Source organism: Ursus maritimus, unplaced genomic scaffold, assembly GCF_017311325.1.
Source record: "Ursus maritimus isolate PB19 unplaced genomic scaffold, ASM1731132v1 scaffold_13, whole genome shotgun sequence".
Lineage (NCBI taxonomy): Eukaryota > Metazoa > Chordata > Mammalia > Carnivora > Ursidae > Ursus > Ursus maritimus.
Genome location: NW_024423675.1, coordinates 28,200,851 through 28,228,289, shown reverse-complemented (window position 1 = coordinate 28,228,289; position 27,439 = coordinate 28,200,851). Strand labels below are relative to the sequence as shown.

Genomic DNA, 27,439 nt, shown 5'->3' with positions numbered 1-27,439 from the left:
TGATATCAGGGCCCTGGGATCAAGTCCTGCTTTGGGCTCCTTGCTCAGTGGGGAGCCTGCTTCACCCTCTGCCTGCCACTCCCCCCAGCTTGTGCTCACTCTCTCTCTGACAAATAAATAAATAAAATCTTAAAAAAAAATACTGAGTTTTTCGATTCATTTCATGAACATGGAATATCTCTTGATTTCATTAGTTATCTTTGATTTCCTTCATTAGTGTTTTATAATTTTTACATACAGATCTTCCACATTTTTTAAATTTAATTAATTTTTTTTAGTAATCTCTGCACCCAGTGTGGGGCTCGAACTCACGGCCCAGATCTTGCACATTTTTAAAGATTTATACCCAGGTATTTCATATTTTCAGGTGCTATTATAAATTGTATCATTTTATTTTTAAATTTATTTAAAGATTTTATTTGAGAGAACGAAAATGCGAAAGAGAGTGTGAGCAGGGAGAGGGACAGAGGGAGAAGCAGACTTCCTGCTGAGCAGGGGGCCAGTCAGCGGTGCTCCACTGGGAGATCATGACCTGAGCCAAAGGCTCAAGATAACACTAAGCAGGAAACACTTAACCAACTGAGCCACCCAGGCCCCCCAAATTGTGTTATTTTTTAATTGCAGTTTTTTATTTCTTTCTAATATATAGAGATATGACTGATTGTTGTATATTGACTTGCATCCTGCAGCCTTGCTATACTCAGTTCTAGTAGCTTTTTTGTACATTATTTGGAATTTTATACATAATCATATTGTCTGAAAATATAAACAATTTTATTTTTTCCTTTTTGATCTGATGGTTGTTAATTTCTCTTCATTTATTTTACTGGCTAGAACCTCCACCAAGATTTTGAATGAGAATGATGAGAGCTAATCTTCTTGCCTTGTTCTGATCTTGGGGATGAGGGTGGGGGTGGGGGTAAGCATTCAGTCTTTTATGATTAAATATGTTAACTGCATGATTTTTGTAAATACCCTTTATAAGACTGAAGAAGTTCCCTCTATTCTTGGCTTCTGAGAGACTTTTATATCATGAATAATTGTTGAGTTTTGTCAGGTGTTCTGAATATATTGAGTTGGTCATTTGCTTTTTCTTCCTTAGTTTATTGATATGGTGAATTATATTGGTTAATTTTTGAGTGTTGAATTAGCCTTGCATTCCCAAGATTATAACCCTACTTGGTTATAATCTATTATTTTATGTATTGTTTGATTTGCTTCTTTTTTTGAGGATTTTTGCATCTGTGTTTATAAGAGATACTGGTCTGTAGTTTTCTTTTAATATATCTTTATCTGGCTTTGGTATCTTAATGCTGGCTATAGTAAATGAGTTGGGAAGTGTTCCTTGTTTTTCTGTATTTTTGAAAATTTTTTTAGAATTGGAATTATCTTTTTCATAAATGTTTGGTAGAATTCACCATGAAGTCATCTTAGTTGTAGATTTTTGTGTTGCAGGGTTTTTAACTACATAGCCAATTTTCAAAATAGATATAAGAGTATGCAAGCTATCTGTTCCTTTTTAGATAAACTTTCACAGTTTATATATTTCAAAGAATTTGACCATTTCATCTAAGTTATCAAACTTAGGGCATAGAGTTGTTCATTGTATTCCCTTACTATTAGTTAAGTGTCTGTAGGGTTTATAGTGATATCCCCCTTTTGTTCCTGATATTTGTAACTTGTTTCTCCTCTTTTTCATGGTCAGTCTAGCTTATCAATTTTTATCAACAGTAGGTGTTACAAGTACTCAGTATGTGTCATACACCTTTTAAAGAATTGTATTATATTCTATTTGAATATCCAAGACTCAGTAAGATACATTCCATTGTTATCCCCTTTTATAAATGAATAAACATATTAGGAAACTTGCCTACAGTATGACAACCAGAATGACAGATCCCGGATTCAGGATCCAAGCCTGTGTGACTCCAAAGCCTTTGCTCTTTTTTTTTTTTTTAAGATTTTATTTGTTTATTTATGAGAGAGAGTGTGTGCACATGCGTGCAAGTTGGGGAGGGCCAGAGGGAAAGGGGGAAGGAGAGAATCTCAAACAGACTCTGCACTGAGCGCAGAGCCCGCTGCGAGGCTCACTCTCATGACCCCAAGATCATGACCTAGGCTGAAACCAAGAGTCAGATGCTTAACTGATGGAGCCAGCCAGGCACCCCTGATGCCTTTGCTTTTGACCACTGGTATAAAGGATGAATCAAAACCAGAAAAGACATACCAGGGAATCTTCTTTCTCACACTGTGACTAGGAGCAAACTTTTCATTTTCATTATTGGACTCTAATATCTACCATTTTCTGTCTTTGGACCCTTCTCTATAAACAGCATATAATACCAAACCTCTTGTAAGAAGATCTCTGGAGATCTGTTTGCTCCCTCTATTCAGTGAGGATACCAACCAAGGAAAGCGAATATTTGGGGACTTCTAGTTGCTATAAAATACTCAATGACACATCTTATATTTTCAGAACATAGGATCTTCTGAGGCCTTCCATTGCCTGGACACCAGAAATAGTTGTCCTGATGCCATTCATTTTTTTTTAATTGAAGTAGTTGCCATACAATATTATGTTCATTTCAGGTATACAACATAGTGACTCAACATTTATATACATTATGAAATGCTCACCATGATCAGTCTAGTTACCATCTGTCACCATACAACGTTATTATGATATTATTGACTGTATTTACATCCCTATGACTCATTTATAAGTTTGTGCTTCTTAATTCCCTTCACTTATTTTGCCCATCCTCCCATTCCTCCTCCCCTTGGGAACCACCAGTTCTCTGTCTGATGCCATTCATTCTCCACAGATTAGAAATAAAAGCGTTGACTCTTTTCCATTTAAAATGTAGGTACTTTCCCCTCATAGGTATAAGATATGCTTTTGAAAATAAAAACTAACATAGCTTGCTTGTTTCCTTAGGTCTGACGGTAACTGCTGTGAAAGACTCAGGAGAATGGAATTTGGAGGCTGGGGCATTAGTACTTGCAGATGCGGGCCTTTGCTGTATCGATGAGTTTAACAGCCTCAAAGAGCATGATAGAACCAGTATCCATGAGGCAATGGAGCAACAAACCATAAGTGTTGCTAAGGCTGGGTAAGAGTTTCTTTTCTTTAAAATCTCTGGGAATAATGAGATTAGCTAATAATGTGATTATAGAAAAATGTGAACCTTATTGAACTGCAAGGTATGTTTGGTCTTAGCAGGGATTATCACTTACATTCATCAAACACACATTAGTATTCCCGTGGAGGTGTATGAGGAAGTAAAAATGAGTTGTTGGAACAAAGAAAGGAAAAACTAAAGTATAAGTGTAAGTTAATTCATGGAGGGGACTTAAGAAGAGCTTTCAATGCAGGATCCAACTTATTCTCTCATTCAATAATGTATATCTACTGTGGGCATATTACTATGTTAGAAATTTTTTTTAAAAGATTTTATTTATTTATTCGACAGAGATAGAGACAGCCAGCGAGAGAGGGAACACAAGCAGGGGGAGTGGGAGAGGAAGAAGCAGGCTCATAGCGGAGGAGCCTGATGTGGGGCTCGATCCCATAACGCCAGGATCACGCCCTGAGCCAAAGGCAGACGCTTAACCGCTGTGCCACCCAGGCGCCCCATGTTAGAAATTTTTAAAGATTCAAAAAGAAATAACATAATTTCTGCTTTCAGTGGCATTCTCCTTATCTATCCTAACAGAATGTTGATCACAGCATGTGGAAAACTAAATAATAAAATATATTAGCTAAAATGAAGTGCCTGTTGTGACTCAAGGAGGTTTAGGGGTTGAGGTATGTGAGTCACTTGCAAACATGACCACTGAGGAGATAAAATAGGCAGGTCAGATAGAAATCCATTCACCCAGGCTCTGAGGTAGTTATGAGAAACTTATCTGGCTCGAAAGGCTGACCACCAAATAGTCTGCTGGGTTATCCCAACAAAGGACAGAGCGAGAACTATCTCATCCCTAATGCTACTATTATAGGTGTGAGGCCAGCTGATTAGGCAGATAGGGCTGCCAGCAGAGTCTTCAAACAGTAGTGGGCATGAAAAGGGATGCTGGTGTATATAGATTCTCTGAGATCTAATTATATACACTTGGAAAGGAAAAGGGGGTGGAGTGATAGAGCCCATAGGAAAAAAACACAAGAAAAAGCTAGGCAGAACAATGACCAGATCTATTCATTTCATTCAATATACATTGACTCAGTGTACATTCATTAAGAGCCTGCTATATACCAGGCACTGTGCTAGTTACTGAAAAGAATGAAGATGAATATAGCACTATTCTTGAGGTGTTGGCTATTTTGTTGGGGAGGATAGACAAAAGAGCACCAAAGTGATAGGTTCATAATAAAAGTGTTATGAGAACATACTTTAAAATAATTATTGCTTCTAACCTTTTTATCAGGGGAAATTAGAGGTATAGTTTCCTAAATATCTTCAAGGCTACTTTCTCCTCTTATGTCTACATTTAATTAGCACCTTTGCTGGTTGGTAAAATTTGCAGTTTATTTTGATATGCCTTTTCCAGAGAAAATCTGGGACGTTTTGAAATATTGCTAATAAATTAACCCTTACATCAGGGAAAATTGGGACAAATGCTACACATCTATTTTAGAAAGGGAAAAAATTAGCAATGCAATGCTATTTTAGGCTACAGAATAAGTTTTTTAAAGTGAAGATATTTGGTTAACCACACCTAGTACCTTACTCTCTGCTAGGTGTGAATTAGTATGAACCTTTTTTGATATCTGTAAATATAAGTTCCAAAAGAAATGTTCTATAGCTAAATAGTTCACTTTTGGAACCCATACATTGGACAATCTTGTCATAACTATAACTACTTGCATTTGGAACCATGCTTGTTACACTGATGAGGGACCAGTTTTGTTCTCTTTTTCAATCCATCACAAAGCAGTATTTTTATAAAATACAATAAAAATTATTTTAGAAAATGAAATTAAAAAGCAAGGACATACAAAACATAAGCCTAAGTTCTTCTTCCATTTCCAGGGTGTGGAAAGCTGTAAGAGCATGTCACTCCCATCCTAACAAGAAAAATCCAAATAGCCCGCAAAAATCATAACCTTCCTTGAATGTATCAGAGAGCTGAGTTTACAAGGAAATCAAGGGAACTTAATTTTAAAGTGTGACAAGCCCATCTGAGGAGAGATAAGACACACAAATTATTCACCTGTGACAGAGCATGAGAGGAAGAGGTGGCTGCTGTAGAAGCAAATAAGATAAAACAACAAAAAATGTTTAAATTCCTGATGTCTAAGCATGAGCTAGCATGTTAGTTTGAAGTAACTGGGAGCACCAAACCCAAGGGGAGCTCCCACTTGCAGGCCCTTTTCCACAGGTCTCCAGCCCATGGCCTTTTGGCGGAAGGATAGAGGCAAAAAAAACCCCAAAACCTTTCTACTTCAGGAAGAGGTTAGAGCATCTTCCTTCTGTCACACAGGAGCTAGGCAAAATGGTCCTTCCGGGAGAAGGGCAGAAGCAAAAGCCTTCTGAGGGAAGGGCTGGAAACACTCTTAAGGTCCAGGATCCTGAACCAAGGAAAAACAGAGATCTGTACCATGGGGAAAGGGATAGAACAACTCCTCCTGCCCAAGGACCACCACAGATACATGGCAGGGTTCTGGGGCTACCAGGTGGGAGGGACAGAAAGGTTTATAGCTTTCTAGCCCATCCCATCCAAAAGCAGGCTCACAGACCCTGCCTCAGACCCGGAAACCAAAAACCAAACTTACCCTCAGATAAGCGTAACACCTAGTAACAAGCAGTCTGTTAGTGGGGAAGATGAGAATATGGAAAGAGACCCCCACTGTAGTGCAGGTGTGCAGTAACTGCTGAAAGCTGAAGGTAGAGTAGAAACACTGAGAATGATCTTCCAGTATTGTGCTACAACCCCCATCTAGATGTGCAAAGTAACGGCAGCTCAACAGTGAAAGAATTCAAAATCTCTGGTGCTTTGAGGGTAAAGATAACAACAATGCCAATACCCAGATCAACTATCATGGCCTTACACACACTAATGGCCTTAATGCTATACATGAAGTGGTATAATATTATTTGAAGGTAGATTGTAAGAAGTTATAGATGGAAACTCTAGAACAACTACTAGAAAATAAGAGTGGCGAACTAACAAACCAGTGATAGAGATAAAATGGAATCATAAAAAATAACACAAAAGAATGCAGGAAGAGAAGAAAAGGGGAACAAAGAATAGATGGGACAAATAGAATGCAATTAGTAAGATGGTAGATACAAATTCAGCCATATCAGTAATTATATTAATCTTGTAAACAATTAAAAGGCAGCGGTTGTCAGATTGGATAGAAAAGCAAGACCCAACTAAATGCTGCCTTCGAGAAACTGACTTTAAATTCAAACTCATAGTTAAGTTAAAAGGATGGGAAAAAAATATTCCATGGAAACACCAAAACCTGACCAAGACGTTACAAGAATATAAAACTACAGAATGATATCCCCCATGAACATAAGACATGAAAATTCTTTTCTTTCTTTTTCTTTTCTTTTCTTTTCTTTTTTCTTTCTTTTTTTTTTTTAAAGTAGATTCTACACCTAGTATGGGGCTTGAACTCACAGCTCTGAGATGATGAGTACATGCTCTACTGACTGACCAGTCAGGTGCCCCATGACATGAGAATTCTTAATAATACTTTACTAAATTAAATCCAGCAGTATATTAAAAAGATTATACATTATAACCAAGTGGGGATCTTCCAGGAATGCAAAGTTGATGTAATATTTGAAAATCAATCAATGTAAATTCATAATATTAACAGAATAAAAAAGAAAACATCTCAATAGATGCAGAAAACATATCAGACAAAATTAAATACCCAATAATGATAAACATTCTCAGCAAATAGGAAGAGAAGTCCATCTGCCTGTTTAACTGTCATCTATGGAAAACCTAAAAGAAACATTTCATACTTTATGATGAAGTGAAATGTTTTCCATTTAAGATTGGGAGCAAGTCAAGGATGTCCAATTTTACTGCTTCTGGTCAGTATTGTAGTGGAAGTCCTAGTCAGTTTAGTAGTGCAAGAAAAAGAAATAAAAAACATTCAGTTTGGAAAGGAAGAAGTTAAAATATCTATGTGACATGATTGTCTCCATAGAAAATCTCAAAAGAATCAATGAAAAATGTATTAGAACTAATAAACGAGTTTTAAAAAGTCACAGGATGCAAGATGGATGTATAAAAATTAATTGTACTTCTGTATGCTACCAATGAACAATTAGAAACATACCTCTTACAAGTAAAACATACCACTTACAATAGTATCCACAAATATGAAATATTTAGGGATAAATCTAGCAAAATACATTCTAGATTTTTACAGTGAAAACTGTAGAACATTAGTGAAAGAAATTAAAGGAGACCTAAGAAATTGGAGATATATACTAAGTTTCATTCATCAGAAGACAATGTTGTTAAAATATGTTTTCTTCAAAGTGATCTGTAGAATCTGTGCAATTTCAAATAAAATCCCAGCAAGCCTTTTGCAGAAATCGACAAGCTGACTTTAAATTTTATATGGAAGAGACAGGAACTAGAATAGCCAAGACAATTTTGAAAAAGAACAAATCTGGAGGACTTACTTTATTTCAAGATTTACTATAAAGCTACAATAATCAAGATAGTGTAGCATTGGTGTAAAGATTGATGTAGATCAATGGAAGAGAATACAGGTCGAAATAGACTCACAGGTATAAAGTTAGTTGATTTTCAAGAACAATGCCAAGATAGTTCAATAGAAATAGGATAGTCATTTTTAAAAAATGGTGCTGGAACACTTGGATATTCATTTACAAAAATGACTTGCACATAAATGCTTATAGCAGCTTTATTCATAATCACCCAAGATTGAAAATAACCCAGAAATCCATCAACTGGTGAATGGATAAACATTTTGATAAATTCATACAGTAGAATACTACTGGAAAGATAAAAGAACAAACTATTGATACATGCAACAACATGATTAAATCTTAAAAGCTCTATGTGAAGTGAAAGATGCCTGGCACAATGACTACTTAGTTATGATTCCATTTATATGAAATTCTAGAAAAGGCAAAATTGTAAGAGAAATCAGATCAATGGTTGCCAAGGATTGGGCAATAGAAGAAGAGATTGACTGCAGAGGGGCACCTTAAAAAGTTGGATTTTACTATATGTAAATTATACTACAATAATCCCTACTTTAAAAAATACATAGGGGCGCCTGGGTGGCACAGCGGTTGAGCGTCTGCCTTCGGCTCAGGGCATGATCCCGGCGTTATGGGATCGAGCCCCACATCAGGCTCCTCCGCTGTGAGCCTGCTTCTTCCTCTCCCACTCCCCTTGCTTGTGTTCCCTCTCTCGCTGGCTGTTTCTATCTCTGTCGAATAAATAAAATCTTTAAAATAAATAAAAAAAAAAAAGAAAGCTCTGTGCTTCTTTAAAATAAATAAATAAATAAATAATACATAAACCCATGTTTTTAATTTTTATTTTTTCCATATATTTTATTTTTAGATTCAACAGACATGAAATCACTCTGTCAAATTGCTATTGAAATTTCTAAACACTATTTTTGTACTTATTTCTTCCCTGATTGGTAACAGTGTATGGACAGGTACAAGTTCCTGGCCCAAGCTTTGACTGCTGGTGATAGACTTGGATAGTAATCTACCACATAAGGACAGATGAAGGGAATGGAAAGGAACAGCAGTGCCAAGGAGAGATGATACATTCATCATCAGTAAAACCCGTTTTTTAACTTTTAGTGAGATCTTCTAAAGGAAATAATTTTAATGAATAATTTTCAAATTGGATTTCTTTGTTGAGAAAGGAGACAATTTACAGCTAGAAGACATGTGCCACTCAAATTTACAGTCAGTTTTAAATTGTTTCTCCTTTAAACCATTTGTTAAATATATAATATGTACAGAAAGGAGTTTTGCATGAGACGCTCTTTGAATGCTTTGATCTTAGGAACTTTTCTTAAGGGCTTACTTTTTTGACCATTGTACCACAGTAGATACTGATATTATGGTTATTATTATGGTAAACATTTGTATGATTATCTTTTCAAGATAAAATTCTTCAAATGTTTCTATTTTGTCTTGGCTACTATCCAGACTTTAATACCTCTTTGAACTGTGGCATGGATCAGACTTGATATTTTAGCCTTTCTACTTCTTTACATTTATGCAAGAATTTTTATTTGTTAAAGCCTTTTGGCATATCTATTTCATTTAAAGATTACTATAATTTACCACATTCCAGGAATTATAGGATCTTTATTCTCTTCTAGTTATTATCATTACACTAGTTCTTGTTCATCCAGTTGTGGATGTTGATGGCATTCTGATTTGTTCCACACCCTACATAACTATTTCTGGATTCATAAAGACATTCATACTATTTAACTTTTTATCATGCATTTTAAGACACAGTTTGTAATGTTGCATAACTGTATTATTATGTAATGGTTTGATTTTTAAATTTTTCCATCGTGAAAGGGCTTCTTGAGCAATTTAGTGAAGATATTTTTTAATTACCTTGTACTAACAGAGCTTAGGTTCCTGTGGTCTCTGAACTTACTGGACAGCCAATTCCCAGGGGTAACAGGGCCACCACATGTGGATGAGCACTTAGCAGTTGCTCCTTCTGCTTCTGAACATAATGTTTCTAATGCATGCTGGCCTGACCATGCATTTCAACCAGACGTCACATTTTTTACACCGTTCAAAAATTTAAAATTGTGTTTAAAAACAGATTAGGCAAATAAGTTGGATTTGAATCTCTTCCACCTTGAGTTGTAAGGCTCCATATTTTTCAGACAGAGGATATGACTTGAAACACTCAGGAAGGGCAGATGTTACTGTCCAAGAGACCAAACACCTTTCCTGTGGAATTATTTCCCTCTTTGTGAATTCTTGGTAAAAGTCCTTAAAACTGCCACTATCACTACTCAGTAACAAGAAATATCCAACAATAACAAAAGCAGTGAGTGTCCCTTCATTTAAAATAAAGCGAAAGTATGGGGCACCTGGATGGCTCAATCCGTTGAGTCCGACTCTTGGTTTAGGCTAAGGTCATGATCTCAGGGTTGTGAGATTGAGCCCAAGTCGGTTCCATGCTCAGTGCAGAGTGGGCTTGAGATTCTTTCCCTCTTCCTCTCCCTCCTCCTCTGCTCCTCCCCTGCCGGCACACGCATGCACGTGCTCTCTCACTCTCTCTCTCTCTCTCAAACAAACAAACAAATAAATAAATAAATAAAATCTTTTTAAAAATAAAATTAAATTTAAAAATAAAGCAAAACTAAATTGTTAATATTCTTTTCGAAAAATTGATTGGTTATGGTGGAAAGAGCATAAGCTTTGGGGTCAGAGAAACCCACAGTCCATTCTAGTCTCTGTTACTACTTTCTAGTCTTATGCGACATAATTGCCGCTTCTGGGCCTCAATTTAGTCATCTGTGAAAGGACAATTACAATACCCTTCTCCCAGGGATAGTCTCAGTTTAGGGTTGATAGATGTCAATATCCTGGTTCTACGCCTACTGTATGGTAAAATTCACAAACATGAAACTTACCATCTTAACCATTTTTAAGCATACAGCTCAGCAATATTAAGTACATTTAAATTATTGTGCAACTATTTATGTACTTTTGAAAAAACTGTGTTTTCTAACTAGTCTTGTTAGGTTAGGGTGAGAAGATACTTAACGACTCTCCAAAATTATTGTATTTCATATGTATATGAAAGTTCACAGAACTCCTTGTGTTTCTGAACTCGAGTCTGCAAAATAGTTTCAGAATTATTATACCAATGCTATTGCCGGTAACAACAACCACAATAAAAACTAATATTCAAGCTTTCTTTGCAGTTTTTCTTGTGCTTAAAATATATCCCACTAAGGTCATATTTGGTCAGAGTGCATATTCAAAGGTTATTTGAATTAATTATTTTCTTTGTGTGGTTATAGTATTGACTTGATAGTTAGGAAATAGGGTTTTAAATTTATGCTCTTGTTCACTTTTAGGGTTTGCTTTTTTCAGTCTTTTTTAAAGATTTTATTTATTTGACAGAGATAGAGACAGCCAGCGAGAGAGGGAACACAAGCAGGGGGAGTGGGAGAGGAAGAAGCAGGCTCATAGCAGAAGAGCCTGATGTGGGGCTCGATCCCAGATCACCGGGATCACGCCTTGAGCCAAAGGCAGACGCTTAACCGCTGTGCCACCCAGGCGCCCCTTCAGTCTTTTTTAAATTTTATTTTCTGAATTTGTAAAATGTGTTTCAAAAGTCAAAACTATGGAAAAAGATATACCAAAGATATCACACTCTTATCCCTACCTCTTCCATTCTATTTTTTCCTGTCCTTTACAGATATCTTTTTCATTGGTTTCTGATTTATCCTTCCTATGTTTCTTTTTTTCCAAAAATAAGCAAAAATACATGGGGGGGGGGGTTGCGTGTGCATGTGTTTGCATCTATTCTGTTATGCAAAAGATAGTATATATATATACTCTTTGGTACTGCTTGAATAATTATTATATGTAGTATTCTCATTATCATCTTTTCATAGGTTTTTTTTAGAATTCTGTGGTCTGGATTTGTATATCCCCTTTCTCCTAAGAGTTTGCTTTAAAGAGTTTTTTAATGTTCAGGTAGAAGAACCTTTTTAAATTTACTTGTGTTTTGATGTTGTTATTAATTTCTTGTTCTATGGCATTGTGGCCAGAAAATCTTGTTTGTATTATTTGTACCTTAAGGAACTTCATAAAGTTTGTTTGTTTTGGTTGGTTTTGGTTTTGTTTTGTTTTTGTTTTGTTTTGTTTTTTGTTTTCGTTTTTTTGTGGCCTCATATAAAGATACTTTCATGACTGGCCCATGTATGCTTGAGAAATTCTATTCTCTATAATCAGAATGTAATATACACACATATAAGCTTATAAATGATGTTGTTTAGGTCCCCTAAATAATTTACTTACCTTTTGTATGTTTGACATATCTTAGACTGAGAATGGTGTGTTAGTCTCTTATCATTCTGTGTCTGCCGTGTTCTCTTTGCATCTCTCAAAGCTTCTACTTTCTGAACGTAGCTGCTCTGGCTTTGATATTTGTACCTCTCTGTCTTCATGCTTTTTGGTCTGAATGTTGCCTTGCCTGGTATCAAGATCACAACTCCTGATTTCATATTATTTGCATTTGCCTAATATATCTTTGCTCATTCCTTTGTGATTAACCTTTAGATTTCAGTGTGTTCTTTTTTAAATTAAAAAAAATTATTTTTATTTTTGAGGTGCTTTTATTATATCATGGGGACAGGACCTGTGAGCAGAAAAGACTGTTCTCTTATATAAAGCACACAGTTGGTTTTATTTTATTTTGCTTTATGAATGATCTGAAAATCTTTTTCTTGTAATATATGAATTAAGCACATTTACATTTATTGGTATTACCAATATATTGGTGTTAACGGTTTCATTTTTTAAAAACTTACTATATTTCTTTTTCTATGTGTTTGGCATTTGGGAAGGTTTGTATTTTTGTTATACATTCGGGGTTGGCAAACTTTTTATATAAAGGCCCAGATAGTAAATATTTAAGGCTTTGTGGACCATACTGTCTTTTACAACCACTCACCTCTGTTGATTTGGACAGTATGACTACATTAATGACTATGATGTAGACAGAGCAAAAGAAGTCAGAGACAATATGTAACTGGATGGAATTGGCTGTGATTCATTGAAACTTTATTTACAAAAACAGGTGAACTGGATTTGACCTGCCACCTAAAGTTTGCCAACACCTGTTCTAGGACTTGCCTTTAAAAAAAATACCTTTGATAATGCCAGCAGCCCCTTTATCCTCACTTGGGAGCTTTAAGTAATACCTTTGACTTTGTTACCCATGTGGTAACCAGTGAGCTTATTCTACTTTCCCCCTCCTCCCTTCTCTTTGCTATTAAAAAAAACAAAAAAGATTGTATTATTTATACTTTGATAGGATAGATAATACATACTCTTCTACTTGTATCCCTTCCTGTGTTTTCGTCTTTATCTAAAATTAAATGTCTTCAGTGCTCACCGTCAATCCAGAGCATCACTGACATCTCTTACTTAAATGAAGCTCATACTCTTAAGAGAGTTCTTGGAAAGGGCTATACTGAGTTGGTGCAGATTTCAAACTATTTTTCATAGCTTCGATACTTGAAAACAGCTTGGCTGGATATAAAGACCTAGCCTTACACTTTCTTTCCTGTAGGCTTGCTATGTGTGTTGCTGTTGACAAACAAAATGCCATTATGATATCCTTTGCTTTGTAGGTAGTTTGATTTTTCTGGCCTGAAGCCCCAGAAGGATTTTTTTTCTTTTGTTTTAAATGCAATATTTTTACTAGGCTCTGTCTCAGGTGATTATTCTTGGTCGGTTTGTCAAGATGTTAGCGAGCCCTTTGAAATATAGAATTCCTTCTGAAAATTTTCCTTGAATTATAGTTTTATATATATAAGTTCTGTCCTTTGTTTTTACTTTCCAGAAATTCTTTTTTTTTTTTTTAAGATTTTATTTATTTATTTGACAGAGACAGCCAGCAAGAGAGGGAACACAAGCAGGGGAAGTGGGAGAGGAAGAAGCAGGCTTCCAGCGGAGGAGCCTGATGTGGGGCTCGATCCCATAATGCTGGGATCACGCCCTGAGCCGAAGGCAGACGCTTAACGACTGCACTACCCAGGCGCCCCTACTTTTCAGAAATTCTAATCACATATAGTTTAGATCTTCTTTGCCTAGATTCTGTAGCAACCAATTTGTGTCTTAGACTTTTTAGCTCTTTTGTGTTTTGTTTTTATTCTCTTGGTGTTTTTATTCCTCTTCATAGCACCCTTTATTATATTTCCAGTCTTGTCTCTTTGGCATCTCAGATTTGAATGTTCATTTCTGAAATTATTTTGTCTTCTCTCTCCCTTTTCTTCCCTGAGTCATCTCTGGATATACATCTTCTTTTTTGTACTTCTCTGTTTTGAGTTTTTGAATATCTGATTTGGAGTGTTTTTTCACATGTACAAATGTTTGTTTAAGGATATTAAAGTGAGCAGATTATATACAGATTTCTTCTGCTTTGTGGGTTTTATGGCAGGATATCAGATACGGGGTTTTATCACCTGAGGTATTTTGGTTCTTATCAAAAATTGTATATGGATGTTGCATGTTATTTCCATTACTTTTAAAATGTCTTATCTTTTTCTAAATCAATAATAGTTATTCTGGGGGTGCCTGGGTGGCTCAGTCGTTAAGCGTCTGCCTTTGGCTCAGCGCGTGATCCCAGGGTCCTGGGATCGAGCCCCACATCAGGTTCCTCTGCTGGGAGCCTGCTTCTTCCTCTCCCACTCCCCCTGCTTGTATTCCCTCTCTCGCTGGCTGTCTCTATCTCTGTCAAATAAATAAATAAAATCTTTAAAAAATAATAATAATTATTATTCTGTTATGGTGATGGTGAGAAGTTTGGAGGATGTACTAGTTTTTAGTTCAGAGTAAATCTCAGCCAAGTGCATATTACTTAACAAATAGTGTTTTTTCTGAAGGTTAAGGGGGTGGTTGATGTTTCTTCTGATTCTGTTTCTTATTTGTTTAGTAGGATCTTTAATATTCACTGCTTGTCTCCCCCTTCCCCTGATCACCAAGATTTCAAGGGACTCCTGCCCCTTGCTGGTCACTGCCATCTATTCCAGGAGCTTTCCCAAGGCCACCTCTGCTCTCAAGAACTTTCAGATCCCTCTTTCTGGTCCCCAGTAGTCACTGCTTTGATCCACAAGTTTTCAAACCTTTTCTCATATTTCCCTATTCCATGTGGGACTCTATCCTTCTAAGGGTGATGTTAGCTGTGTTCCACCATAATGAAGAACCCATTGGTCTCTTCTCCTTTTCACTTAGTCTCCATTGATCTTTCTATTCCATTGTGGGCTCTAAATTAGCTTTTCCAGTTTTTAATGTCTATTTGTTGATTTCCCATGTAAATTGAAGTTTGCAGTATTCTTTCTTTTATTTTTTAGTTTTGTTTTATGGGTTTATTTGCTCCTTTGTTTATCTGTAAGATCTCTGAAGGATATGTGGAGAAATTTGGATATAAGCAGCTGCATCATCCTCTGGAAACCTGGAAATCAGCATTTTATTTTTTAAGTTATTCTTTCTTGTTTAACTCATACCAACTTTTGCTATGTATTTTTAAAATATTACCCATGTTTTCTTTGAACCATTTCTAGAAAGAGTAATTGGAGAAATAGTTATCTATAATTATTTTAAAGGATTCAGATATATAGAAATGGAATTAAGCTTGTCTGTATCCCTTAGAATCAATGGCCAGAAAGTTTAGGGAAACATTTTAGAATCAGTACAAGGAAGACCTCTTAGTGGTTAGAGCTGCCTAGAGGTCAAGTAGGCTGCCTGTACAGTTGGGGGGGGCCTTCCAGTGTAGAGTAGAAAAAATTTGTATTAGCAATTCAGGCATTGGGGCACCTGGGTGCCTCAGTTGTTAAGCGTCTGCCTTCAGCTCAGGGCGTGATCCCGGGGTCCTGGGATCGAGCCCCACATCAGGCTCCTCCACTGGGAGCCTGCTTCTTCCTCTCCCACTCCCCCTGCCTGTGTTCCCTCTCTATCTGGCTGTCTCTCTCTCTTTCAAATAAATAAATAAAATCTTAAAAAAAGGAATTCAGGCATCTAATGAGTAAATAGATAACATTTAAGGTACCACCTATGAGATGCTGAAACCTCAGCCATGACAAATGAATTCAGCTGCTTGCTGGTTGATTGCAGAATATGTACATATATAAAATATGGTTTCAAGTTATATCATGAAATATTGCATGTGATCTATGCTAGACATGGAATAAGTTCAGGAAGCTTCATCAAGAGCTCCACCTTTTTTTTTTTTTTAGTGACTACAAGAACACATTGGGTATTGAAAGAATTATAATAATTAAGAGAAAGAGTCTCAGAGCTAGTCTGGTTGGGTTGAGGTTTCGGCTCTACTGTGTACTAGCTAATTACTGACATTTTACTGGACTTCTCTGCCTTGGCTTTCTCATTGGTAAGATGGTGAGAATTACTCCATTTCAAAGGGCTACTGTGAAAATTAAATGAGTTAATCTATATAAAGTGCTTCTGATATAACCTGACCTATAATAAATGCTAGTTAAGTGTTATTGTTATAGACCTACAATTCTTTTTAGAAACCCGTGAGGCCAAATACATGTCGAAATTCGGATTTTTTTTGTCTTCATTTTCGGAAAGTAACACAGTGCGTATGTTCTATATTATGAAACCTACCAGCAGTACCTGTAATCAAACATTTTCATTCTATTGCAGTGAAGCTTATGAAACTTCACACTAAATGGAATAAAAACGCATCAATTTAGGTCAGATTCTCCTGCCAAATTAACTATGAACAACTTGCTTTTCCAGAACTCTTTGGATTTTGAGATTGCGATAAGTGAATATGGACCATTGTCACCATCATCATTAGGCTCCTCCATCTGTCCAGGAACTTTGATCAGTCAGTCAAAACATGATTCTGCTCCAGGATGAAATATCGAGTGCTACAGGGCAGATGATAACTGGAAAGGACTTTTAAAGTTATAATGAGAAGAGCTCATGTTACCTGAAGCGCACCTTAAGCCTAGGGTACCCCAGGCAGCAAAAGCTGCATCTTTTGATGACTGGAACATAATTTGGAAAATGGGAGTTTGTTCAAAGTAGATATAAAATAGCAGCTGTCTTGTTTCATTGCCGTCTTAGCATCAGAAGGGTATTCACCTTGAAACCTGCTCTCCCATTATCATGACTCAGATACTTTCTCTGGCTGATTTTCTGTGTGTGTCTGTGGGTCTTTCAGCCTCATTCAGCTCTCTTTAGTGGTTAGTACTCGCTAACCATAATTCTCCTATGTAAATGCTCGTGCTGATGCTTAAAGCTCTGTGATTCATTTTACTTCTTCTTTAGTTGATATCTAAACTCCTTGTTTTAAAGGGGAAAAAAATCACCTTAAGGTGTATATTTATGTGGGTAACTTACTACAAGAAAAAAAGAAGTCCAATGCAGTGACTCCTGTGGACAAATGGAGCAATAGAAGGCCGGCCTTGCATGGCCTAGGGTTTCAGGAAGTTTCTTAATGAAATGAGGGGAAAAAAAGGAAAAAAATGAACAGAGATTTATAAAGAAAAAGGAGAGAAAAACCACCACCACCACCACTACCAAACAAAAATCGGAAAGGTTGAGGCTGGATGACAACACTGCATGGGGTTCCAGTGCTCAAAACATCGGCTCCAGTGACACCACTGAGAATAAGCAGCAGTAATTCCCTGCCATGTGTTCATATTTTTGGGTGGTTTTTCAGTTTTCTAAATCCACTCACTCCTCTCCTCAGGAAGGCAATGAGGCACTTATTTCATGCTCTTGTCCCTGTTTTTTGCTGCCACCCTGGCTTTGCTGAGGGGCGCCAGGACCCAGGCCTCAGCTGTGGGGGGATGAAAACATCAGGCACATGCTCTGCTCCTTGACAGTGAGGACTGGGACCACCTCACCGTGGTTCACGCAGAGGTCGTTCGCCTTCAGCACGTGGTATTCTTTGATGAACGAGGTCCCACGGCAGCATTTAAGGAGTCTCACTGGGTTTCTAAGACGTGATTAGTGTCCTGTGCCCAGGCTTGCTGGATACCAGTGTTGGTGGCTTGCAGAGTGATCTGCTCAGAAGTCTCCCCATTCACGAGTGCAGACTTGCTGGGGTCACTGTCCACGTTCTCATCCAGGACCAGGTAGTTCATCGTGATTCTCCTTGTGAACATGTAGTCCAGGGTGAAGGACCCCTTCCTGAGTAGTTTGCTAAAGGTGACAGTTTGCTCGAAGAGGAACACGTGCCTCTATTTGGTCTGGGACTGCATGCCTGTTTCCAGCTCAATCATGTAGATCATGTCCTGCTGCAACAGTATCTTCAAGAGGCAGCCTACGGAATGGGAGACAATATTTGCCAACCATGTATTGGATAAAGGGTTAATATCCAAAAGATATGCAGAACTCCTACAACAAACAATCGGATTAAAAAACGGGCAGACAGGGACGCCTGGGTGGCACAGCGGTTAAGTGTCTGCCTTCGGCTCAGAGTGTGATCCCGGCGTTATGGGATCGAGCCCCACATCAGGCTTCTCCGCTATGAGCCTGCTTCTTCCTCTCCCACTCCCCCTGCTTGTGTTCCCTCTCTCGCTGGCTGTCTCTATCTCTGTCAAATAAATAAATAAAATCTTTACAAAAAAAAAACGGGCAGACAACTAAATAGACGTTTTTCCAAAGAAGACATACAAATAGCCAACAGGTACATGAAAAGGTACTCGACATCATTAACCATTAGGGAAATGCAAATCAAAACCACAATGAGATACCATCTCATACCTGTTAGAATGGCTTTCATCAAGAAGACAAGAGATAGCAAGTGCTGGAGGAGATGTGGAGAAAACAAAACCCTTGTACACTATTGGTAGGAATGTGTTATTGGTTCAGCTGCTGTGGAAAATAGTATGGAGGTTCCTCAAAAAATTTAAAAAGAACTACTACATGATCCAGCAATCCCATTTCTGGTATACACTAGAAGAAATGAAAACGGGATATCAAGAAGATATCCTGCACTCCCATGTTTACTGCGGCATTCTTCACAATAGCCAAGATATGGAAACAACCCAAGTACCTACCAACAGATGAATGGATAAAGAAGATGTGGTATGTGTATATACAATGGAATACATTCAGCCATGAGAAAGAAGGAAATCTGCCATTTATGACAAGGATGGACCTTGAGGACATTATTGCTAATTAAGTAAAATGAGTCAGACAGAAAGGCAAATACTGTATGATATCACTTATATATAGCATTTAAAGAAATCAAACTCATTGAAACAGAGAGTAAAATAGTGGTTGGCAGGACCTAGAAGTGGGGGGAGAAGGAAAGTTGTTTTTTTAAGGGTGCAAACTTGCAGCTGGTAGGCTAGTCCTGGAGAGCTAATGCATAGTATAGTGAATATAAACAACAGTATTATATTTTAATCATCAAACTTGCTAAGAGATTAGGTTTTTTTTTAAGATTTATTTATTTTGGGGAGTGGGGAGAGGGAGGGGGAGAGAAAGCCTTAAGCAGACTCCGCACTGAGCACAGAGCCCGACGTGGGGCTCGATCTCATAACCCTGAGATCATGACCTGAGGCAAAACTTAAGAGTCAAAAGCTTAACTGACTGAGCCACTCAGGCGCCCTGAGACTAGATCTTAATCACTCCCACTATAAAAAAGAAATAAATGATAATTAACATAACATGGAAGTGCTAACTTTCACTACAGTGGCAACCATATTACAGTATATAAGTGTATCAAATCAGTATGTTGTATACCTTGAGTTTATATAATGTTACATGTCAAATAGAAGTCAATAAATAAAAAAGGTTGGTTTACTCTTACATGTAAATCACACAGCATGGTATCTGACACATGATGAGGTGCTTAACTATAATAAGTAACACAAGTATCTCTAGCCAAATCTATGTTGTTCCTGAATTTGGGTAGCAAGGAATTCATCAGCAAATTTATCTTACTATATTCAAATTCCTATTTTCAGAAAGGAGGAGTTTGGATAATAAGGGATATCTGTATTTATCTAGTACTTATTAGATGCCAGGCTCTATTCTAAGTATTGTACATGTAATAACCCAGTTCTTTCTCACAATAGTTCTGTATCAGACTCCTATCATTATAACCCCCTTTTTACAAATGTGGAAACTGAGGAACAGAAAAAAAGAAGCTGCTGCTTTTGGTGACTAGAACATAATTTGGGGAATGGGAGTTTGTGCAAAGTAGATATAAAACAGCAGCCATTCCAGCTCTCCCATTATTGTGACTCAGATACTTTCCTGTGACTGTTTCTGTGTGTGTGTATTTGTGGGTTTTTCAGACTCGTTCAGCTCTCATCAGTAGTTCAGTTCTCCCTCTTGTGTCCATTTCAGGTACCCTCAGAAGAGGGCCAATTAAATTGTCCCTAGTAGATTCATGCCACAGCAGCCCCGAGGCCTCTGGGTGACTTAGGGAGTGACTGCCCTTAGTCAGTTTCCCGTCTCTGGCCTAGCCCACTGTTCCCGCATGGCAGTTCGCAAAGAAGGGACTGTGGAGTTATAGGCTTGGTGGACATTCCAGTGGCTGGCCTGTCCAGAACTTCCGTATACTGAGGACAAAAGAATCAATTAAGGAATATACTGAAGAACATGTCATACAGCAGTTGTCCGTGCTGGTAGGCTTGTCAGTGCTGGGGAGCCGTGTGTAGCCAGAATAGCCTGGTGACTCCAACTGAATAGGAGGTGCTTCTGGATGGGGAGGGTCTTGAGCTCAGTGGGTCTCAAAGAGCTGGATAAAAAGGGTGGTGGGGTTGGTAAAGACACTACTTAGTCACACCTGGTCAAGCCCTGTAGTAGTTTTTAGTTTGTCCCCAGATCACATCTACCACCAATTATGTGACATTTTTCCTCCAGCTGGAGGAACTGTCCTTTGACATAATGTCACTTAGAGAACAGTGCAAGAATAGCACATACTGGTTTTGCTCTTGGCATGGCTGTCAAGTGTGCCTTCAGTGCACAGTGTGCATGTATCATCTGCTCGGTGGCGGGAACAACGGAAACATCTTTAAGATCCCCTGTAGCTCATGCTCATTTTTCTTTTCTTTCTTTTTTTTTTTTTTAAGATTTTATTTATTTGAGAGAGAGTGAGAGAGAGAGCACACATACGAGGCAGGGGCAGAGGCAGAGGGAGAAGCAGACTCCCCACAGAGCAGGGAGCCCAACGCGGGGCTCGATCCTGGGACCCCAGGATCACGACCTGAACTGAAGGCAGATGCTTAACCAACTGCGCCACCCAGGTGTCCATCATGCTCATTTTTCATACCACTTAATCCGTGTGTCACTCTACAATTTATGAGAGAGTTGTATCTGCCTCCAACAGTAGCTCTTCTAACTTCTAGACTAACAGTTTTCAGAATCTTAGTTCATTCTCTCCCGAATTAGAAGCCTGTTAATCTTCCTGATGCAAAGTATACAGTTATTTGCCAAATGCTGAGCTCTTGAGAAAATGTCTCTAGGGACATAAAGCATATCAAGTTGTTAATTAGTAAGCAGATTAGAAGGGTTAAGTGTGAAAAGGGAATACTTAATCATGTATTCTACTGAAGTAAAATAAAGATTCTCTGAATTCCCTTAAAAGACCCGACCTACTCCTCACTCCTCACTCAGTTCAAAGACTTCTTCATTTGGCCAGCAATACAAAAGCCATCATCATCTAGATGCCCTTTTTTCTGAGAACACTAAAACATCATATTTAGGAATTCTTAAATATGTCTGCTTTTGCTTTCTTTCTTTCTCTCATATTTCAAGTGAATAAAGTCTGATTGTTCTGTGAAGGATTTTTTAATTGGAATTATAATATCCTTTAAGAATATTAGTATGAATCACTGAGTCAGAATATCTGGCTGCCCTCTAAGGCTGCAGGGAATTTCTCAGCTTTTGTTTTTTTAATGTGTCCTTTTGTGCACACTGCACAGAGTTAGAATTCCGGGGCGGGGTGTCCGTAGACTCTTAAAATAGAGGGTACCTTTGCTATTTGCTAAGGACATTGTGAAAAAAATCTGATATCGTAATTATATATTTGGTGCTACTAAATTATACTCACAAGGCTAGGTAGGAAATACAGTCTAAATTTTAAAAACAAGCATGATGGCAATTTATTGTTTTGCTCGATAAACCTATCTTGAGCACTAAGCAACATCATGCTGTCTGCTAGCTACTCACACCACAAAGATGAAAAGACAAGGCCTTTGTTGTCAAGATGCTCGGAACTTTGTAGCAAGACAGAGAAGTGGACATTTATTGTTCGTGCGAGTCTAGCAGTCACAGAAGAGCCACGGCATCCGTCCCACTCAGCTGATGTTCAATTTTCTAGGCCACACCAAGCCTACGCATCAGACTCTCAGAGGTGGGACCTGGGAATCTATATTATTAAAACCCACCTTGGTTCTCATTGATGAGCCAGGCTTAGGAACCCCTGCTCCCAGGCAAGATTGCTGTTCACACCAGGCAGCCTGTCTGCCTCTTCCTCCGGATCCCGTGACGCTGCGTCTCTGGTGGCGGACTCCTCGCATGATCCTCCAGTTAAGGTGGGGAGACAGGGAGAGGTGGGAACACGTCCTTCCACCCAACCCCACTGAGAAGGCTCTGACTCCTAGGGGACTGAGGAGGCTCTGGAACAGGTTGAGAAGTGTCCCTTAGAGGCATCCAAGTGTGCCACCAGCATGTGAAAATGTAAGTTCACATCATGTACTTGAGAGTGTCTGTTCTTTCTAGATGCTGTATGTGAGCAGTACTTTGACTCCCGTCCTGGCTTGTGACTTGCTTGTTACCCTTCATTGAATCAATCTAGAGTAAAAGACAATTTGTTAACTTTATCAACCTTGTGAAAAAGCAGGAGAGGGTACGTATATCTAACATTGAAGATTACCAAATATGAATATAATGGATTGTGAGAATATCATTAACATATTTTTGTTTTGTATATTTTTGTGAGGCTTTTTACCCCATTTTTTGGGTGCTAAGTTTTGTGTTTTTTTTTTTTTTAATTGAGGCCCTGTTCTAGAAATGTTGGACGATCTAGAAACATGTAACTATGCAGCCTATTTGGCCTGATTCTTTTGGCGAGGAGACCTCTCAAACATTGGAGTAGTTTTTGCTGCAGCCAAAGGATCTGGTGCTTATTAGGGAGATTTGTCATGTATTATTCAGGGTAGGCTAACCACTGTGGCAGTTATAGTGGCTTAACACAATCTAAGTTGTGTCTAGTGCATCTGTGTGTGGGAAAGGAGTTGTTCTAGCCCACGAAATCATTCAGGGGCCCTGGTCCCTTCCGTCCTAGAGCTTTTTAGCTTTTGGGACAGGCCCTGAAGAACACTCGCATAATGTTCCCAAGGTTCATCCAAGTCGTTGCGTGGACCAATAGTTTGTTCCTTTTCGTGGCCTAATAGTATTCCATTATATGAATATACGGCAGTTTGTTTATCACTCATCAGTTGGTGGAGCTTTGGGCTCCTTCCACTTTTTGGCTATTATGAATAATGCTACTAAGAAGACTTACATACAAGTTTTCAGTGGATATGTTTTCATTGCTCTCGGGTATGTAATAGGAGAGATTGCTGGCTCATATGGTAACTATATTTAACTTTTTAAGGAACTCTCAAACTGTTTTCCATCACCACTGTACCAACTTACAGTCCCTAGAGCTGTGCAAGAAGGTTCTCATTTCTGTACATCCTTGCCAACACTTGTTGTTGTCTTTGTGATGATAATAATCCTGGTGTGTCTAAAGTAGTATCTCACCTGTGGTCTTGATTTGCATTTCCCTAATGACTAAATTACTGAGCATCTTTTCACATGCTTATTGGCCATTTGTGTTAACTTATTGGAGAAATATCTATTCGAATCCTTTGCCCATTTTTGAACTAGGCTACTTGTCCTTTTATTGTTGAGTTTTATGAGTTATTTGTATGTTTTGGATATAAGTCCTTTCATAGATATATGCAAATAATTTCATTCTGTGGGTTTTTTTCACTTTTGATGGCATTCTTTGAAACACAAAGTTTTTAATTTTAATGAAGTCCATTTTATCTGTTTTGTCTTTTTTTGCTTGTACTTCTGGTGTCTTATCTGCCCCAGGTTGTTTTACAGCTTAAAAGCAACAAAGGCTTTCTTTAGAGTGAGGTAGTGGTTTCTTGGGCAGCACAGATCCCCTGGAAACAAGCCTCTCATCTCTGCTTCCCATCAGTTGTATGTGCCAGGATCCAGAGTTCTTTTCTTCATATCTTTCTCGAGTCTGGTTTGTTGGGTTTTTGGTTTTTTCCCTTCTTTGCCTATGTCTGTTTGGGCTGCTGTAACAAAATACCATCGACTGGGTGGTTTCAACAGCAGGCATTTATTTCTCACAGTTCTGGAAGCTGGAAGTACAGGTCAGAGTGCTGGCAGGTTTGGTTCCTAGTGAGAACCCTCTTCCTGGCTTGTATACAGCTGCCTTCTCTCAGGGCTCACGTGGTCTTTCCTTGCTCTGTGTGTGTGTGTGTGTGTGTGTGTGTGTGTGTGTGTGTGGAGAGAGAGAGAGAGAGAGAGAGAGACAGAGAGAGAGGTCTGATCTCTCCTCCACTTCCCACAAGGACATTAATCCCATTATGGGGGCACTAACCTCCCTAAGGCCCCAACTCAGTGTCATCACATTGGGGGTTAGGGCTTCAGCATGTGGATTTGGGGGAGTCACAAACATTCAGTCCATAATAGCTTCCATTTTTTTTTATTGTGGTAAAAAAAATACATAACATGAAATTTACCACCCTAATTATTCTAAGTGTACTGTTCAGTGGTGTTAAGTACATTAATATTCACACTGCTGTACAACTAATCTTCAAAACTATTTTCATCTTGCAGAACTGAAACTCTGTACCCATTAAACCACAACTCCCTATTTTCCCCTCTCCCCAGTCCCTGGAAATCACCATTTTACTTTCTGTCGCTATGAATTTGACTACTCTAGAAATCCCATATAAGTGTAATCATTCCATATTTATCTTTTGTGACTGACTTATTTCCCTTATATACTAATGTCCTCGAGTTTCATCCCTGTTGTAGTAAATAGAATTTCCTTTCTTCTTAAAGCTGAATAATATTTCATTGTGTATGTGTGTACGTGTGTGTGTGTGTGTGTGTGTGTGTGTGTGTGTGTGTATCACATTTTGTTTATGTATTCGTCTACATACTGTGGACACTTGTGTTGCTTCCACTTCTTGGCCATTGTGAATAATATTGCTGTGAACATGGATGTGACCTCCATTCCTCTTTTACTCTTCATAATGGTGGCTGCCTTAAGGCCATCCATCTAAAACTGAAGGCTTCACCCTTACTTAACCTGGGTCATTTTGTGCAACTGAGAAAATTTACTGGGGCTTTGTTGTTCAAGATTTTATTTTATTTATTTGACACAGAGAGAGAGGCAGCCAGCGAGAGAGGGAACATAGGCAGGGGGAGTGGGAGAGGAAGAAGCAGGCTCCCAGTGGAAGACCCTGATGTGGGGCTCGATCACAGAACTCCGGGATCATGCCCTGAGCCAAAGGCAGACGCTTAACAACTGAGCCACCCAGGTGCCCCATGGGGCTTTGTTGTTCAAAGCCTTTTCAGTCTTGCTCTTACTCTCTGGGGTCTAGAAGCAGTTGTGTTTTACATACTTTCAAAACTTCACATTTCTGAGATGTCTGTTGTCTTTCATTACTGCTTGAGAGCTGGTCAGTTCTCTCCTATGCTCATCTCCTTCCTGCAATATTTTGCCAAAGGACGTTGTTCTTGGTTCATGTCAGTCTGATGTGGGTTGAGGGTGGGGTGCTGTGCTCTGCACAATCATCCAAGGCCCAGGCTTCCTCCCTCAGGTGGCTCTCGGACTCCATGGCCTTATCATTGTCTATACCTTCAGAGAGAGAGAGAGGACAAGGAGGGCTGCGCGGGAAGGCTTTTAGGGACCCACCTGGAAATGGCCTGTGCTCTTCCACCCCATTCCATTGGCAACACTCACTCACTGCAATCCTCCTGCTCAACTATAAAAGAGGGTGGGAAACACGGTCGGACTCTGCTCCTAGGGAGAAAGGGAAACAAACTTTGGTGAACACATAGCAGCCACTGTCACAAAGCGAGAACTGAATTTAGGGGTACCAGCTTATGGATGGTGATTAAAGGCATGAGTGGAGATGGGGATCACCCTGTAAACGATGTACTGAGAGTACTGGGAGAGCATTGCAAAAACAAGAGCACTTTCCGGAGGGCCTGTAATAGTAAAAATAATTTATGTAACCTGACTTTACGATGTTTAGAAAAGTTATTACTATGTTTTTAGGAAAGTGTAAACATGTCGACTAAAAATAGAAAAATTATCATATGATTTCACTGATATGTGGAATTTAAGAAATAAAACAGAGGACCATAGGGGAAAGGAGGAAAAAAGAAAATAAGATGAAATTAGAGAGGGAGACAAACCATAAGAGACTCTTAACTATAGGAAACAAACAGACTTGCTGGAGGGGAGGGGAGTGGAGGATGGGGTAACTGGGTGATGGGCATTAAGGAGGGCACGTGATGTAATGAGCCCTGGGTGTTATATGCAACTGATGAATCACTGAACTCTACCTCTGAAACTAATAATACACTGTATGTTAATTAACTGAAATTTTTTTAAAGTAGCTTTTCCAGAAACTGGAATGTTTTCATTCTTTGAAGTTAATGTAGAAAAAAATATATATTAGCATGATTATCTTATGACTGTTGAAGCCTGTAAGTATAGAATGGCATTGCATTTTAGAAATACTGAACTAAGTAAAGATTTATTTTTTATTTGTCATGTATTTAGTGAACGTTTATGAGCATTTAATATGTGACAAGCATGTGAAGATAACAATAAGTCACAGTCCTTCAAGGAGGACCGAATTGAGTAAGAAAAAGATAAGGCAAGTCAGTGAATACCTAAAGCATCAGGCAGGTTCTTTCCAACCACAGGAATGGTTTCAGATGGTACACGGGGGGCGGGGGGCAGTCTGCAGGTAAAAGGGCACTGCTTGTGGAGCAGGCCGGTCTGGGTTTGAATGGCAGCTCTGCTGCTCTCTGTCGCCTGTGGGGGAGTTACTAACATCTTTCAACTTCTACTTTCCGTATTTCCAGGTTGGTGATATGTTACCTACCTTTCAGGTGATCGTGCATATTAGAGAGAGTATGTATACATAAAGCCTAGCACAATGCTTCCTATTACAGATATGATAGTTACCTTTATTATTGTTATGGAAGAAGGTAGAGGTCCTGCTGGGGTTAGAAAAATGACCATTACCTTACACTAATTCGTGAGTTCATTCAGTAGCTATTCAGTGAGCCACCACTACGCACCAAGTACTCAGGATTCCACTGTGTACTTGTGTTCTGCGTTTTCTAAAACCCCATTCAGTTGTAAGTGCAGTAATGTTTGTTTGCGTCACAGATCTGCAACCACCAGGCCTGTGTACTGCCTTCCCGTCTTTCAGATGACCACTCCTCTATTTTCATTGCTCACATTTCCACTCACTGCCCATCAGGCTGTCCTTTTTCTTCACGTATAAATTGTCGTTAGCCCCCTCCCTTAAGTTTGTTTCATTTTGTCCCAAATAGGAATCATTCACTACCTTCTTTCTGTTCATTTTTCTTTTCACGTCATGGATAGCTTTAAGATGATACACCTTATAGACACGCAGGGGTCTCCGCAGCAGTGTCTCTTTGCC

General features: G+C 38.6%; 1 protein-coding gene across 3 annotated transcripts in view; it reads left to right on the top strand.

Moving 5' to 3' along the window:
• Positions 1-27,439, top strand: part of MCM9 (minichromosome maintenance 9 homologous recombination repair factor) — a 99,364-nt gene that overhangs the window by 57,895 nt on the left and 14,030 nt on the right. For all 3 annotated transcript variants that reach the window (XM_008691167.2, XM_008691168.2, XM_040627703.1), the window contains exon 8: positions 2,939-3,113. In XM_008691167.2, coding sequence (XP_008689389.1) covers positions 2,939-3,113 — 175 coding nt within the window. The remainder of the gene's footprint in view (positions 1-2,938; positions 3,114-27,439) is intronic.